At 44.6% G+C, this 18,252-nt stretch overlaps 1 protein-coding gene across 2 annotated transcripts; it reads right to left on the bottom strand.

The window, feature by feature from the left end:
• Positions 1-4,993: 4,993 nt before the first annotated feature.
• Positions 4,994-17,439, bottom strand: LOC311148040 (cAMP-dependent protein kinase type I-alpha regulatory subunit). 2 transcript variants are annotated; one of them, XM_084184930.1, is made up of 11 exons: positions 17,348-17,439; positions 15,433-15,626; positions 8,777-8,944; positions 8,344-8,435; positions 8,126-8,187; positions 7,899-7,945; positions 7,544-7,702; positions 7,168-7,228; positions 6,732-6,853; positions 6,284-6,365; positions 4,994-5,872 (listed from the first exon to the last, which is right to left on the bottom strand). In XM_084184930.1, exons 2-11 carry the CDS (start codon positions 15,604-15,606, stop codon positions 5,700-5,702), a joined length of 1,140 nt encoding a protein of 379 aa, XP_084041056.1. In that variant the 5' UTR covers positions 15,607-15,626; positions 17,348-17,439; the 3' UTR covers positions 4,994-5,699. The 2 variants fall into 2 exon arrangements, with proteins under 2 accessions (XP_084041056.1, XP_084041055.1); XM_084184929.1 differs by having other exon boundaries at positions 8,735-8,944; positions 17,348-17,435.
• Positions 17,440-18,252: the final 813 nt, after the last annotated feature.

Raw genomic sequence — 18,252 nt, 5'->3', positions numbered from 1 at the left:
GGCAGTGTCGAATCTCGACGGAACCTCCCGGAAAAGATCGAACGTGTTTAAAGGGAAAGTTCTATTTTTGCCCCAACAGCACTTGAACTCTGTAGACGACAATGTGCGCTTCCCAAATTACACCCTATTCCCTATGTAGTACACTACGGGCCCACGGGGCTCTGGTCAAAAGTAGTGCACTATATAGGGAATAGGGGGCTATTTGGGTTTAGCTCCGTGCAGAGTTCTGGTGATGAAGGGTATCAGGATGAAACAACCAGCCTAGCGCGCACACGCACACACACGCACAGAGACATACGCACACGCACAGAGACACACGCACACGCACACACAGCAACACACACACACCTCAAAACAATCCATCAATAACCACAGTTGACACACTTTGTAAGAATTTGTTTTATTGCTTGACCTAACATTAGGACAACCTATACCAAAAATGATTATAACTGAGCACAAACAGTAAATCAAACCTTGTACAGTCATTATAATCATAATCATAGAAAAATGGTCCTCTGGCCAAAACCCACAGCTCCATGTCTGGTGGCTGCAGGACTACGTCCCAAATGGCACCCTATTCCCTACACAGAGCACTACTTTTGAACAGGGCTCGAAAGTAGTGCTCTATACAGGGAAAAGGATGCCATTTGGTACGCAGACTGCAGGCCTTTACAAAGGTCAACGAGAGCTTGAAGGCTGCGTCCTGATTCGCCACCCTTTTTTCTCCTGAAGTGTGCACTGGCACACTTTTTTTGCACTGACTTAGCAACGGCGGAAACTGCCCCCTCCCTCCAGCCAACGCTTACACCAATCCTATGCTTTTCAGTCTATGACAGGGAGTGTGCAAGCCAAGTGGACACTTTGTGAGCAGGGAAGAGAATTGGGACATAGCTGAAGAATGGGAGCACTAAGCAGAGTGGGCCCAATCCTAAACCAAAACCTTGACCCCTTATTCCCTACTCCCTAGTTTAGATAGGAAAGGATTGGACAGGTACAAGCCATATGGTAACAGCTCCACCTTGCCCTCTGATAGGGTAGGTGGAGTTTTGAGCCACCTCGATGACACCGTGCTGCCTGTCTGCCCCTGCTCCAGAGACCATCCTTGCCCGCCCTCCCCCTTCTGACCACCTCCCTCTGTGTAGCTCAGTTGGCAGAGCATGGCGTTTGCAACACCAGGGTTGTGGGTTCGATTCCCACGGGGGGCCAGCATGAAAAATGTATGCACTCACTAAAAAACTGTAAGTCTCTCTGGATAAGAGCATCTGCTAAATGACGTAAATGTAAAATGACCACTCAAGCCATGAACTCTGACCCTCTCATGATCTTCCATCTCACCAATTATGTTGTTTTCTAAATTGCTTGTTTTTGTTGCTTTAAAGCACTTTGAGATTCTTTATGTAATAATGAATAGCACTATAAAAGTTGAATAAATTATTATATTGCTGATACCCATCCAATCCTCTCAGATCTGCACTGGTGCCCAAAGGGTTATAATAGGGGCTAAGGGTTGATTTGGGACACAATATCTTTCTCTAAAGCAGGGGTGAACAGCGCTGGTCCTGGAGGGCATCTGTATCTCTTTCTGCTTTTCTTATTCACCTTTTAAAGGTAGACTCAGCGATACGACATAGACGCGGAAAGTAAACAGCACAGCGGGTCAATTTTCCGCAAACATTTAAGAGCACGAGGCTCAACTTCTCCGCTGTTTTGGTGTCCTGGCTATACCACTGTGAACAGCGGGGAGTAAACCCGTGCACATGCGCAGATATTGTGTGCGACTTGTGTGTGTGTGAGAGAAGTGTTGCATCTCGCTCGTCTCAGTATCTGCGGTGCTGCTCGTGGCGACATCATTTTACTGAGTCTAACTTTAATCACAGACTAATTTTGACCTGGGCCACCAGGTACGTGTGTGTGTACACTATCCAATCAATTATGTTACTTAATCAATTTAGTGCCAGGGCCAAATGAAAACCCGAGCTGTGCACCTCTGTTCTATAAGCCCTGATCACATTACCTAAAGGCAAAACAATAGTCAACGTCTCAGACTGTTTGGATTCTCGTACGTACTGCACCTTACAGTTATTGTACTTACAAACATTGTCTGTGTCACACACCGACACTGGTAAAGCTGTGATGGCGATTGTTGTTAGTCAGTGTGTCAAAAACACCTCCCTGACCGTTCATCTATAGACAGAACTCTGTAGTTAGTAAGGTTTCAAAATTACGGTAACTTTCCCAAGTTTTCCCAGAGCGCCAACCAGGAAAATAACCAGAATTTTGCAACCCTAGTTGTTAACGAGTGAATTAATTATCAAAAAATAAAAAATAAAAACACGGAATGAGATGCAAGCCACTAAACATAAAAGGAATAGATAAAAAAAAGGTGGTTGACTATGATTTAAACATAATGCATCAATCAGTACGTGAGGAAGAGGTGACAGTAGCCACTCATTCTAGATTCCACAAGTCCTTCCACTGCTGGGAGTTCTCCATCAGGTATACTAGGGAATAATGAGGGCTATAATCCACTTCAGTAGTCAAGTTATACAACAAGCAGTAGCCTAGAAGAGCTCACTGCTTCATTTTCACTTACTCCTGCCTCCATGAGAGAATATAGAAAACCATCAATATTTCAACATTGGGTGTGGGGCATCCATTCATCCTCAACTAGATACACTGGGTGCGTCTGAAAAGGCACCCTATTCCCTATATAGTGCACTACTTTTGACCAGAACCTATGGGGCTTTATATAGGGAACAGGGTGGCATTTGAGACGCACACACAGCCTGACAAAATGTAATTTATTCAAAACAATACACCAAGGACAGTTGAACAGTACAAATCTAAAACACAATCGTCGATCAATGAATCAAATCGGCCAATAATACCTAGCAAGGCCGTGTCCATTCCAGACTGGTACTAGTTCAGTTGTAAAAATTTGATCCAGGACACACACCAAAGGTAGTACACTACATAGGGAATTGGGTACCATTTGGGACACATTTGTCCATAACAACAGATTCATTCAACAGTTACTTTCAGAGGACTATGCTATACATTACTGATCTGTATCCAAATCTCTATACATCACAGTTTTGATGGATTCCTTTATAATTCCATGAAGATAACACCAGTAACACTTTAGATACCGTTAGGCTGAAGAAAAGAAAGGGTCTTACTCTAACGGTATACTACAGTACATTACAAAATATTCATCAAAATTCAAAATGGCAAACATCCAGGTGACAACAATATACTGTAGTTGTGGATTAGAACAAACATGGGTTTTTCAAAAGACAACAAAATGGTTCAAACTAAAATGGTTAGATAAATGTTAGACCCAAACATTGAAAACACTTGACTCCATGATGGTATGGAACCAGAATCCTTTTTGGTTCTAATTCTGAATTCTAAGAGAGTGTAGATAAAACGCAACCAGGCACTTCTCAAAGATAGTTATAAGACTGACGGAATCCGCATAATAAACTAACACTTCAATGAATGGGTGAAAAACAACAGACGTTTTCAGAAACAGACCTCCCATGAGATATCCCATGTCAAAAACATTTGAAAAGATACTGGTGTTTAGGAAGTTATGTATGGCACTGGACATCTAATATCCACAGGATGAAATACTACTATTAAAACCACCAGGGTTGATATCAGTACTATCCATATTCTTGATTGAACTAGAGAGGTTGGATTAACGTTGAGTTGTAACATGCTTTCCTCACAACCATGATTGGTTATAAAAACCTCTTATTTAGAAGCAAATGGACACGTGTAGCACAAACTGAAATACTGAACATCTCTTAAGACTTGAGTAACTTGATGTTCTGCCCAGATCTGCTTTCTGTGAGCAGTAAATAGGCAGAGTAGACTAGAAGCCGTTGTTCCTTTCCTGAACGGAGGATTTGAACACACCCAGACACAATGACACGTTTAAGGTCTATCCCAAAGACCGGGGGGGAGCGATATAAAAAATTCCAATAGGGAAAGAGCAGCCACACCATTGGATCTGGGACTCCCTGCATCAACATCACAGACTCAACCTCATGGTGTAGAAACCACAGCTTTATGACACTAACATGGTTGTGGCTGGCATTACGGTTCTCTATTCTAAACCACTTCATGGTCAAAAGCTCAGGGGGAACAAACCACTATTAGCTAGAAACACAATGGAGTCATCCCAAATGGCACTCTATAAAAGTGCACTACTTTTGACCAGGCCTCTGTAGTGGATAAGATGCCATTTGGGACACAGCCAATGAATGGAGGATAATTTAATACGATACATCCCTTGATGCCACATGGTACTGGGATAGTTCCGAAAGAGAAAGCGTACATCTCCTGTATCCCAAATAACACCCTATTCCCCACATAGGGCACTTCCTTTGTCCATACAGAACAGGGTGCCATTGGGAGCCTATGAGCCTGTAGCATGATGGAAAAAAATAAGGCAGTCTGATCGTTAACATTTAGGATGCGTCCTAAATGGCACCCTATGAAGTGCACTACTTTTGACCAGGGTCATATGGTACTAGTCAAAAGTAGTGCACTAGATTGTGAATAGGGTGCCATTTGGGACACTTTGGTCTACCCTCGCTCCTCTGAACTACTGGGACCTGATGCTTACACAGTGAACTAGCAGGCACATAGAAACTTGGTTTAAATATGTATAAATACATAAAGAAATATATATCTAATATAATATATATTTATTTTCATTTTAAACCAAGTTTCTTTGCGCCTGCTAGTTCATTGACCCTGGTGACCCTGGTCAAAAGTGTGTGTGTGTGTGTGTGTATATATATATCACAAACTGCAAAAAATATGTTTCTGTCATTGACCTAATATATATAAGCAACTAGAAAGATAAAATAGCACACCGCTTCACCTCCATGGTCGGCATGGAGACAGTCTACTTCTACTTAGTAGTACCCTCAGAACGTTTCAGAAAACAACTATAAAACATTAAGTATAAGAACACAGATCAGCCTTTGGTGGATATCTATTCAAAACAACATTTCTCTAAAGATTGTTTCTCCACTCTCATAAGCCACTTTAGACTTACCCCAGACATTAGGAATATCAAGACACAATATCATCCTTAATGTCATGATACATTTACGGTTCCAATCCTTCTCTCTTCCCTACAAGTCACAAAGGAACATTTATTTGTGACATCATGACCCCTGCGTGTCGTCCATTGTGAGCAGACTCCCATGGTGTCCCTAGCCCACACGTTACAAAGTCTTCTGGATCCTAACTAGAGTTTCGTTTTGACCCAGTGTCAGAGAGAACACTCAGTAATGGAACTCTAACCCCAATGGAACCCTGGCTCTGAAAAGACCCTCTCTGTCATGTCTGAACCCTCCCTACCTGTTGCCTTCTGAACACTAGAGACAACTCATCCTCCCTTCATAGTTAACATTAAAATACTACAGAAATATTATGCCCTCCAGAGCTCATTGCATACGTGTCAAATCAAATTAATCTGGATTCATAGCAGATAAAATAACACCAGAAGTAAATAGCCTAAGTAAATAGACATGTGATCTGGACCCCTGGGTGGAGGGTTAGAAACATTAACAGGCCAATAAGAAAATAAAGCAGATCATTGGTGGACCCCGTGGTTAAGGAAGGAGCATGGAGGAGGAGGAGGAGGAAGGAATGGAGCGATAGGAGAATGGAGGGACTCAGACGGAGAGAGAGACGAAGCTGTTGTACTGCTGAATGTTCCTCTTCAGGATGTCTGAGCAGGGCCCCAGAACGCGTTCGAACCGCGGTCGGTCGAGCTTGACACACTTCAGAGGGCCGCGGGAGACCACGGTCGCAGCACGGGGACGGTTCATCAACAGGGCGATCTCACCTGGGAGAGACGGAGAAGAGGACAACTGTTAGAAACAACAACAACAATCTGGGAGAGATGGGAGGAAGAAGGGGAATATTGACAACAATGATCAACAGATCTGGGACCAGACTATAGAAGGAGACAACAGATCTGGGACCAGACTATAGAAGGAGACAACAGATCTGGGACCAGGCTATAGAAGGAGACAACAGACCTGGGACCAGGCTATAGAAGGAGACAACAGATCTGGGACCAGGCTATAGAAGGAGACAACAGACCTGGGACCAGGCTATAGAAGGAGACAACAGACCTGGGACCAGGCTATAGAAGGAGACAACAGATCTGGGACCAGGCTATAGAAGGAGACAACAGATCTGGGACCAGGCTAGTGGATTTCCACTACTGAGGTAGTCCAGTCAGTCCACTCACCAAAATAGTCTGAGGGCCCCAGTCTGCCCACCTCTACAAACTCTTCATTCTCTGAGCGTCTCTGGAGCACCGCCGCTGAACCCTGAACAAACACAGGAACAGAAAAACTCAGGAACAAAACCTACATAAGCCAGAAGTCCTGTGAGGGTGAGAGGGCACAACACAGCTGGGCCAAAAGTTGAGGTTAAAAGATGGTGATATCTTGTTGATGGCGTTTCCCTTAGAGAGAGAGAACTCCCAAGCTCTTAACATGGAAAACAAAAGTCTACTACTTCAAAAGACAGCATTTAGAAATAAAACCCAATGGAAAAGGTTAACGTAACATATTTCCCATGAGATATTCGAGGGTACATGACAATGATACAGGATGTGAAAAGAAAGCCTACACATCTATTCTTAAAGAAACCAATGAAAATAGGGAGACAGCATATTGCTGAAATAATCCTACCTCCAGGATGATGAAGAACTCATCTCCAGGTTCACCCTGAACTACGATCTTCTGTCCGTCCTCAAACTGAACGGTCTCCAGAGCATCAGCTACAGTCAGCCTCTCCCACTTGTCCAGAGACTCTGTAGAGGACCACACAGCACACTACAGTCAGCCTGTCCCACTTGTCTCGGGAGTCTGTAGACGCCAGGTGTTGTTACACACACTGGCCACATGGTGGCGCCAAACATCACCACTCACTCAACAACACACCAGAGGGGGAATGACAGGAAAGCTCATGGGCTGGGTTTCTTTGTAGTGACTTGATTCCATACATAGCCACTTACACCAAATAGGTAGGTAGGGACCATGTTATTACACTGTTACCCAACTTTTTGAGTAGCTTGTTTGTGGAAGTAGTCACCGAAAAAAACGTGCAGAATGTGTAACTCCTCACCTAAAATGGACACCTTGCTGAGGAATTCCTCATACATCTTACGCTTTCTCAAAGTGCTACCCTGAAAAGTCACAGAGAGAGAGAGAGAGAAAGACAAACCATGTTAAGTCACATAATAACACCCAACTGCGCACTGTGTTCAGATTTAGCCCCAGAAACCTTGAATTGATCTAAAATTGCTACCATTGTCAGAGACCTCTGAGTGGCTGAATTGACACAATGTGGAAGCTAGGTAAACCGTAACTATAACAACCACTGTCTCCCAATAATGTTGCTGGCAAGTAAAATAACACCTCATAACATTGGATATTAAATGATATCTACGTAGAGCTGAATGAATCCGTTCTGCCAAAGCCTGTCAGCCAGCCAGCCTCACCATGAGTATCCTCCTGTAGCTGTCTCTGTCGATGCCCCACAGTTTGACGTTGCTCTTGGCTCGGACCGTGGCAGCCCTGGGGGTTCCGTAGATCAGGGCTAGCTCGCCAAAGCTGCCACCCTCCCCAATATTGGTCACCCACTCATTGTTCACATACACCTATTAGAGCGAGAGAGAGCAACAACTTCACCAATGGAAATAGCTTTCCCTACAGTATGAACTTCTGTCAGTATTTTGTCTTATAATATAATGTATTTTTAACAGATCTACCACTACAGAGACCATAGAAAGGTAGTCTGTCTCCCTACTGTACACAACAGTTGGCCTAGCATGCAGACAGAAAACAGGGACGTACATCCATCTCTCCCTGGTCAATGACGTAGAAGTTATCTCCCTCATCACCTAGTGGAAAACAACAGCTGTGAGACACATTCCGATCAAGCAGTAATCATGTTAAAGTTCTGTTGTTAAAGTGTTCAAGTAATCATGTTAAAACTACAGCCAGGGGATTTTCCTGGACAGGGCACGATGGAAAATAAAAAAACTGAATGACTTCATTTCAGTAAAAGGTAAACGCCATACCTTGCTGAATGACCGTCTCCCCAGCGATGTAGGTAACAGAAAACATTGCGTCAAAGATGTCACTGTAAAGAGTGCAGTGGGTCAACGTAACGACAACACTGAATATCACCGGATCACATAATCTGGTTTGTTTTTAAGGCCTTAATTTTCATTTCACAGCACCAGTAGTACACTAGTGTGTAGTACACTATTCATTAACAGTTGAGGAACAGGTGTACCTTCTCTCATTGTCGTCCAGGTGAGCAAACAGCACGTTCTTCTCAATAGCTTTAGCCAGGGCGGCCATCGTTTTGTAGTCTTTAGGAATAACCTGCAGAGGTAAAAGGAACAGCTTCACTGATCACAACCGAACTGCCTTCGGTTGTTAAGATTATACTTATTAGATTGAAGTAGTGGGCTCAGTCCCCGATTCTCCGCCCTTCTCCTGAAGAGTACACTCCCACACTTTCTTGCATGGACTTTACGATGGTAAAGCCAATGCTTACCCCGATCCTATGCCTTTAAATGCACAATGGGGAATGTGGCAAGGTGAACACTTCTGGAAAAGGGTGGATCATCAGGACGTAGCCGAGAAGTGGTGGGCAGTAAGAGCTGTAGGGTCAGGTGCACCTGTAGCGATGCGTGATTGGCTGAGGGCTGACCCCCCCTGACCTTTCTGACGTAGGAGGCGGCGTCCTCCTCGGTGTAGACCTCGGCACTGATAGCGCCGCGCCGCCGCCGCCCCTTCACCACGGGGTTCATGGGAGGAGACACCTCGTCCTCGCGGGAGTCGGAGCGAGAGTTGGACTTCTGCTGCTGTAGGATCTGCTTAGCCTCCTCCTGGGGGGGGGGGGATATATCAGTTATAGTAGAATAAAGTAAAGTAGATTAGAATGGAGTAGAACAGAGTGGAGTAGAGGTCTTCACAGCTGGGGCTTTCCCACCTGGACCCGATATGCATACAGTGGGGGAAAAAAGTATTTAGTCAGCCACCAATTGTGCAAGTTCTCCCACTTAAAAAGATGAGAGAGGCCTGTAATTCCAGAAAATCACATTGTAGGATTTTTTATGAATTTATTTGCAAATTATGGTGGAAAATAAGTATTTGGTCAATAACAAACGTTTCTCAATACTTTGTTATATACCCTTTGTTGGCAATGACACAGGTCAAACGTTTTCTGTAAGTCTTCACAAGGTTTTCACACACTGTTGCTGGTATTTTGGCCCATTCCTCCATGCAGATCTCCTCTAGAGCAGTGATGTTTTGGGGCTGTCGCTGGGCAACACGGACTTTCAACTCCCTCCAAAGATTTTCTATGGGGTTGAGATCTGGAGACTGGCTAGGCCACTCCAGGACCTTGAAATGCTTCTTACGAAGCCACTCCTTCGTTGCCCGGGCGGTGTGTTTGGGATCATTGTCATGCTGAAAGACCCAGCCACGTTTCATCTTCAATGCCCTTGCTGATGGAAGGAGGTTTTCACTCAAAATCTCACGATACATGGCCCCATTCATTCTTTCCTTTACACGGATCAGTCGTCCTGGTCCCTTTGCAGAAAAACAGCCCCAAAGCATGATGTTTCCACCCCCATGCTTCACAGTAGGTATGGTGTTCTTTGGATGCAACTCAGCATTCTTTGTCCTCCAAACACGACGAGTTGAGTTTTTACCAAAAAGTTCTATTTTGGTTTCATCTGACCATATGGCATTCTCCCAATCCTCTTCTGGATCATCCAAATGCACTCTAGCAAACTTCAGACGGGCCTGGACATGTACTGGCTTAAGCAGGGGGACACGTCTGGCACTGCAGGATTTGAGTCCCTGGCGGCGTAGTGTGTTACTGATGGTAGGCTTTGTTACTTTGGTCCCAGCTCTCTGCAGGTCATTCACTAGGTCCCCCCGTGTGGTTCTGGGATTTTTGCTCACCGTTCTTGTGATCATTTTGACCCCACGGGGTGAGATCTTGCGTGGAGCCCCAGATCGAGGGAGATTATCAGTGGTCTTGTATGTCTTCCATTTCCTAATAATTGCTCCCACAGTTGATTTCTTCAAACCAAGCTGCTTACCTATTGCAGATTCAGTCTTCCCAGCCTGGTGCAGGTCTACAATTTTGTTTCTGGTGTCCTTTGACAGCTCTTTGGTCTTGGCCATAGTGGAGTTGGGAGTGTGACTGTTTGAGGTTGTGGACAGGTGTCTTTTATACTGATAACAAGTTCAAACAGGTGCCATTAATACAGGTAACGAGTGGAGGACAGAGGAGCCTCTTAAAGAAGAAGTTACAGGTCTGTGAGAGCCAGAATTCTTGCTTGTTTGTAGGTGACCAAATACTTATTTTCCACCATAATTTGCAAATAAATTCATTAAAAATCCTACAATGTGATTTTCTGGAATTTTTTTCTCAATTTGTCTGTCATAGTTGACGTGTACCTATGATGAAAATTACAGGCCTCTCTCATCTTTTTAAGTGGGAGAACTTGCACAATTGGTGGCTGACTAAATACTTTTTTTCCCCACTGTAAATAAAAAATAATAATATAGAGACCCGTTCCGAACGGACCAGAAGACAACTAGACACGCTCCCTATAGACCTGGTCGGATCCAGACCCGGTCCGATCCGAGTGAGGGAAGCAGCAGAAAAGTCATTTATTACGTTTCTTTATGAACCAGAGCTGATAAGGCGCGAGAGGAGGGAGAGAGAGGAGCCGCTGTAGCAGGCGGAGGAGGGGCTGTACCGTGAGCGAATTATATGGGGAGGAGGGAGGGAGAGACGAGAGACAGCAACCAATCAAGCCGACTTGCGCTATAGAACATAGCGCAAGTCCCCCTCATCAAGCTACACACAATACACCATAATGACATAGCAAAAACTGTAAATATCACATTAACGGAAAGTATTCATACCCTTTACTCAGTACTTTGAGTATTTCGGTTCCAAACTTCTTCCATTTAAGAATGATGGAGGCCACTGTGTTCTTGGGGACCTTCAATGTTGCAGAAATGTTTTGGTACCCTTCCCCAGATCTACGGACAATTCCTTCGACATCATGGCTTGGTTTTTGCTCTGACATGCACTGTCAACTGTGGGACCTTATAAAGACAGGTGTATGCCTTTCCAAATCATGTCCAATCAATTGAATTTACCACAGGTGGACTCCAAGTTGTAGAAACATCTCAAGGATTATCAATGGAAACAGGATGCACCTGAGCTCAATTTCAAATCTCATAGCAAAGGGTCTGAATACTCATGTAAATAAGGTATCTGTTTATTTATTAATACATTTGTAAAAAAAAATCTAAAAACCTGTTTTTGCTTTGTCATTGTGTGTAGATTGATGCTATATATATTTTTTAATCAATTTTACAATAAGGCTGTAACGTAACAAAAAGTGGAAAAATTCAAGGGCTCTGAATACTTTCAAATCAAATTGTATTTGTCACATGCGCCGAATACAACAGGTGTAGACCTTACAGTGAAACGCTTACTTGCAAGCCCTTAACCAACAATGCAGTTAAGAAAAATAAGTGAAGTAAAAAATTAAAATAGAAAACATAATTAAAGAGCAGCAGTAAAATAACAGTAGCGAGGCTATATACAGGGGGTAACGGTACAGAGTCAATGTGCGGGGGCACCGGTTAGTCGAGGTAATTGAGGTAATATGTACATGTAGGTAGAGTTATTAAAGTGACTATGCATAGATAATAAACAGAGAATGGCTGCAGCGTAAAAGAGGGGGGAGGGACAACGCAGTCCTGGTAGCCATTTGATTAGCTGTTCAGGAGTCTTATGGCTTGGGGGTAGAAGCTGTTAAGAAACCTTTTGGACCTAGACTTGGCGCTCCAGTACCGCGTGCCGTGCGGTAGCAGAGAGAACAGTCTATGACTAGGGTGGCTGGAGTCTTTGACAATTTTTAGGGCCTTCCTCTGACACCACCTGGTATAGAGGTCCTGGATGGCAGGAAGCTTGGCCCCAGTCATGTACTGGGCCATACGCACTACCCTCTGTAGTGCCTTGCGGTCGGAGGCCGAGCAGTTGCCATACCAGGCAGTGATGCAAACAGTCAGGATGCACTTGATGGTGCAGCTGTTTAACTTTGAGGATCTGAGGACCCTTGCCAAATATTTTCAGTCTCCTGAGGGGGAATAGGCTTTGTCGTGCCCTCTTCACGATTGTCTTGGTGTGTTTGGACCATGATAGTTTGTTGGTGAGGTGGACACCAAGGAACCTGAAGCTCTCAACCTGCTCCACTACAGCCCCGTCGATGAGAATGTGGGCGTGCTCGGTCCTCCTTTTCCTGTAGTCCACAATCATCTCCTTTGTCTTGATCACGTTGAGGGAGAGGTTGTTATCCTGGCACCACACGGCCAGGTCTCTGACCTCCTCCCTATAGGCTGTCTCATCGTTGTCGGTGATCAGGCCTACCACTGTTGTGTCGTCGGCAAACTTAATGATGGTGTTGGAGTCGTGCCTGGCTATGCAGTCATGGGTGAACAGGGAGTACAGGACGGGACTGAGCACGCACCCCTGAGGGGCCCCCGTGTTGAGGATCAGCATGGCAGATGTGTTGTTACCTACCCTTACCACCTGGGGGCAGCCCGTCAGGAAGTCCAGGATCCAGTTGCAGAGGGAGGTGTTTAGTCCCAGGGTCCTTAGCTTAGTGATGAGCTTTGAGGGCACTATGGTGTTTAACGCAGCGCTGTAGTCAATTAATAGCATTCTCACGTAGGTGTTCCTTTTGTCCAGGTGGGAAAGGGCAGTGTGGAGTGCAATAGAGAATGCATCATCTGTGGATCTGTTGGGGCGGTATGCAAACTGGAGTGGGTCTAGGGTTTCTGGGATAATTGTGTTGATGTGAGCCATGACCAGCCTTTCAAACACTTCTACAGACGGGAGTGCTACGGGTCTGTAGTCATTTAGGCAGGTTATCTTAGTGTTCTTGGGCACAGGGACTATGGTGGTCTGCTTGAAACATGTTGGTATTACAGACTCAGTCAGGGACAGGTTGAAAATGTCAGTGAAGACACTTGCAAGTTGGTCAGCACATGCTCCGAGTACACGTCCTGGTAATCTGTCTGGCCCTGCGGCCTTGTGAATGTTGACCTGTTTAAAAGGTCTTACTCACATCGGCTACGGAGAGCGTGATCACACAGTTGTCCGGAACAGCTGATGCTCTCATGCATGCTTCAGTGTTGCTTGCCTCGAAGCAAGCATAGAAGTAATTTAGCTTGTCTGGTAGGCTCGTGTCACTGGGCAGCTCGCGGCTGTGCTTCCCTTTGTAGTCTGTAATAGTTTGCAAGCCCTGCCACATCCGACAAGCATAGGAGCCGGTGTAGTACAATTCAATCTTAGTCCTGTATTGACGCTTTGCCTGTTTGATGGTTCGGAGGGCATAGCGGGATTTCTTATAAGCGTCCCGGTTAGAGTCCCGCTCCTTGAAAGCGGCAGCTCTACCCTTTAGCTCAGTGCGGATGTTGCCTGTAATCCATGGCTTCTGGTTGGGGTATGTAGGTACGGTCACTGTGGGAACGACGTCATCAATTAACTTATTGATGAAGCCAGTGACTGATGTGGTGTACTCCTCAATGCCATCGGAAGAATCCCGGAACATATTCCAGTCTGTGCTAGCAGAACAGTCCTGTAGCTTAGCATCTGTATCATCTGACCACTTTTTTTATTGACCGAGTCACTGGTGCGTCCTGCTTTGGTTTTTGCTTGTAATCAGGTATCAGTAGGATAGAATTATGGTCAGATTTGCCAAATGGAGGGCGAGAGAGAGCTTTGTACGCGTCTCTGTGTGTGGAGTAAATGTGGTATACAGTTTATTTTCCTCTGGTTGCACATTTAACATGCTGGTAGAAATTAGGTAAAACAGATTTAAGTTTCCTTGTATTAAAGTCCCCGGCCACTAGGAGCGCCGCCTCTGGATGAGAGTTTTCCTGTTTGCTTATGGCCTTATACAGCTCATTGAGTGTGGTCTTAGTGCCAGCATAGGTTTGTGGTGGTAAATAGACTGCTACGAAAAATACAGATGAAAACTCTGTGGTCTACAGCTTATCATGACATACTCTACCTCAGGCGAGCAAAACCTAGAGACTTCCTTAATATTAGATTTCATGCACCAGCTGTTGTTTACAAATATACACAGACCACCACCCCTTGTCTTACCGGAGGCGGCTGTTCTATCTTGCCGATGCAGCGTAAACCCCTCCACCCGTATGTTATCCATGTCATCGTTCAGCCACGACTCGGTGAAACATAAGATATTACAGTTTTTGATGTCCCGTTGGTAGGATATTCGTGATCATAGCTCGTCTATTTTGTTATCCAATGATTGTACGTTGGCGAATAGGACTGATGGTAGAGGCAGATTACCCAATTGCTGTCGGATCCTTACAAGGCACGATATCTCTTTCTTTCACCTGCGAATGACGGGGATTTGGGCCTTGTTGGGTTTCTGAAGTAAATCCTTCACGTCCGACTCGTTAAAGTCAAAATCTTCGTCCAGTACGAGGTGCGTAATCGCTCTCCAAATAACATAGCAGAGAGCGAGAGAAAGAGAGTTGGACTTGACACAAAGCTCCACTGTATCATCCCAACTCAAAATGTCAGGACCAACGGACTAAACTCTCACTAGCACTCAACGGACATTGCAATGCATTATGTGGCAACCAGAAATAACGCAACCAGAACCAGTCTAGTTTGCCACACTATAATTGTGCCATAGCACAATTGGTTAGGAGCCTGTAAAACGGCAGCCATCTCCTCCGGCGTTATTAATTGGTTTAGAATGCACTGTAGTTTTAGAACAGTATAGAATAGAACATAGAAGCATTTACCTTCTAGTGGGGAACACAGAGAGTAGAGCTTTATTACTGTATACCCTTCAAGTGGGGAACACAGAGAGTAGAGTAGAGCTTTATTACTGTATACCCTTCTAGTGGGGAACACAGAGAGTAGAGTAGAGCTTTATTACTGTATACCCTTCTAGTGGGGAACAGAGAGTAGAGTAGAGCTTTATTACTGTATACCCTTCTAGTGGGGAACAGAGAGTAGAGTAGAGCTTTATTACTGTATACCCTTCTAGTGGAGAACACAGAGAGTAGAGTAGAGCTTTATTACTGTATACCCTTCTAGTGGGGAACAGAGAGTAGAGTAGAGCTTTATTACTGTATACCCTTCTAGTGGGGAACAGAGAGTAGAATATAGCTTTATTACTGTATACCATTAGAGCAGAGTAGGATTGGACTTTTCTGTTCACTTTGAGATGAATAGTTGCCTTTGTTTACAAATATCAGCACGCGGGCACACACGACCCTGCCCACTCAGACTCACCTTCTCCAGCCTCTCAAAGTACTCTCTGAGGAAGGCCATGGGTCTGTCTGGCCGGGAGGTACATAGCTGTACGATGCAGTCCTTCAGTAGCTGTTGGATGTTATGTTTCTGCACATACAGCTCACACTCCCTCAGACTCCTCTCCTCCTCACTGCTCGTACTGCCCGACGCCATCACACTCAAAACCTATTGACCTGCGGGACACAGACAGAGACAGAGACAGAGAAAGAGAGACAGAAAAGCAGGCGTAGCAGGAGAGAAGGGGCAGTGTTTGATAAACAGAAAGAGAGAAGTAGAAACAGAGCAGGACAGTGAGGAGGAGAAGAGAACATGAGGGTGTTGAGAAAAAAGAGAGCGTAATGATAAACAGAGTGAGGGAGGGAGGGAGAGAAACAAGGGTGTGAAAAGAGGGGGGAGAGAGGGCAAAAAAGTATTGGTTTACAGCAAGGTAGGGAGTTGAGAGAGAGCGTAAGAGAGGGGGGAGAGAGCGAGAGAGAGGAGAGGGGGGAGAGGGAGAGAGCGGTTGAGGGAGAGAGCAGGGGGAGCGGGAGAGCAAGGGGGGAGAGAGGGAGAGCGAGGGGGGAGAGAGGGAGAGCGAGGGGGGAGAGAGGGAGAGCGAGGGGGGAGAGTTAAGAATTAAGGAAAGTTTTGACTATGTACAAACTCAGTGAGCATAGCCTTGCTATTGAGAAAGGCCGCCGTAGGCAGACCTGGCTCTCAAGAGAAGACAGGCTATGTGCACACTGCCCACAAAATGAGGTGGAAACTGAGCTGCACTTCCTAACCTCCTGCCAAATGTATGACCATATTAGAGACACATATTGCCCTCAGATTACAGACTCACAAAGAATTTGAAAACAAACCCAATTTTGATAAACTCCCATATCTATTAGGTGAAATACCACAGTGTGCCATCACAGCAGCAAGATTTTAGCGGGGAAAGGAGAGAGCACGGAGGGGGGGGGGGGAAGAGAGAGTGAGAGAAAGAGAGTTGGACTTGACACAAAGCTCCATTGTATCATCCCAACTCAAAATGTCAGGACAGCAGTAGACCACACTGCTGAACCAACGGACTAAACTCTCATTAGCACTCAACGGACATTGTAATGCATTATGTGGCAACCAGAAATAACGCAACCAGAACCAGTCTAGTTTGTCACACTCTCTCCAACTCTCCTTATATAGCTAGTTTGAGACCGAGAAGTAAGAATGTTACAAAACCATGACAGAAGCAGACAGGCATGTAACATCAGTGTGCGACAGAATTTTTCATAACCTGATTTATGGTGTGTGTGTGTACTACTGTATACTGAAAATGACAACACCTACAAAATATTCAGATACTTCAACTTGGAGAGAGGTAGGTGTCCATAACGCCCATAAATGAAAAATGTGGTGGATCAATTTGGGACTATCAATTATCGAAGTTAAATTGATCACATACAAGGGCAAACAAACAAAACTTGAGGTAACTAGCTACATAGATACTGTAAACTGGTGAGTGTTGGCAAGCTACCGAGCTACTTAGTAACTCGCATCATAAGACGACAAAACTACTGTCACAATCAAGTGTAATGGTTGGTAGCTAGCTAGCTAGCTAATGCTATGTAACTCGCAGCGGACCCTTGCTTAATATTCAGTAAAAATGCATTTTTAATAACTGTTTGGAAAGCATAGGGAATTAATATTCTGAGAGATTCTGAAACCATTAGCTAAAAGGCCCGCAGAGGTCTTGTCATAAAACAGCCATCTTGGAAACCTAGCTATCGTGCTAGTAACGTTAGCCAACTCGCGTTATCATAACAAACGGGAAGACGGCGACATACAGGTTATAATTAAGCATTGTCCTCATACGTGCAGCCCTCCATCAAATACATCGCGATTATTTAGAACAAAAACAAGACAAACCGCTTACCAAACCCGATTGAAATGCTGTCTTTATTTCGGAAACTGACAGTTCTTCGTCCCTGTTTTCCCCCCCTCAGTCCTTAGTTGGACGGCTGCCCTACCGGAAACAGGTTTGGACCAATCACTGCCTCGTTCTGGCACATACGTAACCTTAACTACCTTAAAGGGCAAGGGCTTTTTTTTTTACTGCCAACCCTTCACACAAAATGTGTGTTTTGATAACAAGTATTTCGTTTACTGCATATCAACTGTTTTCTTTTTTACTAAATACAACATTTGTAGGGGTAGCAAGAATATCCAAATAGACTTGTCTCTCTTGTCTCTTGAGAAGTTTAGTTTTTCCATAGGCCTACCATTGAAGGTAGTATTCTTGCTGTCAACTCAGTATCAGAATAAACCAAATATATCTGATTTCTTCATGCATGCTTTCATAAATAATCTAGTGCGTCATGTTACTTATTCCATCAAATAAGTAAATTTACTGAAGTCATCTGACAGTATGCTGTTGAGGGAAAGTCTTATTCCGTCCAACTACTACAGGTGTACTGTTGAGGGAAAGTCTTATTCCGTCCAACTACTACAGGTGTACTGTTGAGGGAAAGTCTTATTCTGTCAAAGTACTACAGGTGTACTGTTGAGGGAAAGTCTTATTCTGTCAAAGTACTACAGGTGTACTGTTGAGGGAAAGTCTTATTCTGTCAAAGTACTACAGGTGTACTGTTGGGGGAAAGTCTTATTCTGTCAAAGTACTACAGGTGTACTGTTGAGGGAAAGTCATCTGACAGTATGCATGTTATCTTCATCCTCCACCACCCTTTGTCTCAGGTGCTTGCTCAATAGCTGAATACGCAGACACACCCTCTCTCTCTCTCTCTCTCTCTCTCTCTCTCTCTCTCTCTCTCTCTCTCTCTC

The sequence above is a fragment of the Coregonus lavaretus genome, assembly GCF_964263955.1.
Source record: "Coregonus lavaretus genome assembly, chromosome: 2".
In the NCBI taxonomy this organism is placed as follows: Eukaryota; Metazoa; Chordata; class Actinopteri; order Salmoniformes; family Salmonidae; genus Coregonus; species Coregonus lavaretus.
The sequence above is the reverse complement of the archived record's forward strand: the minus strand, read 5'-3'. Positions and strand labels throughout refer to the sequence as shown.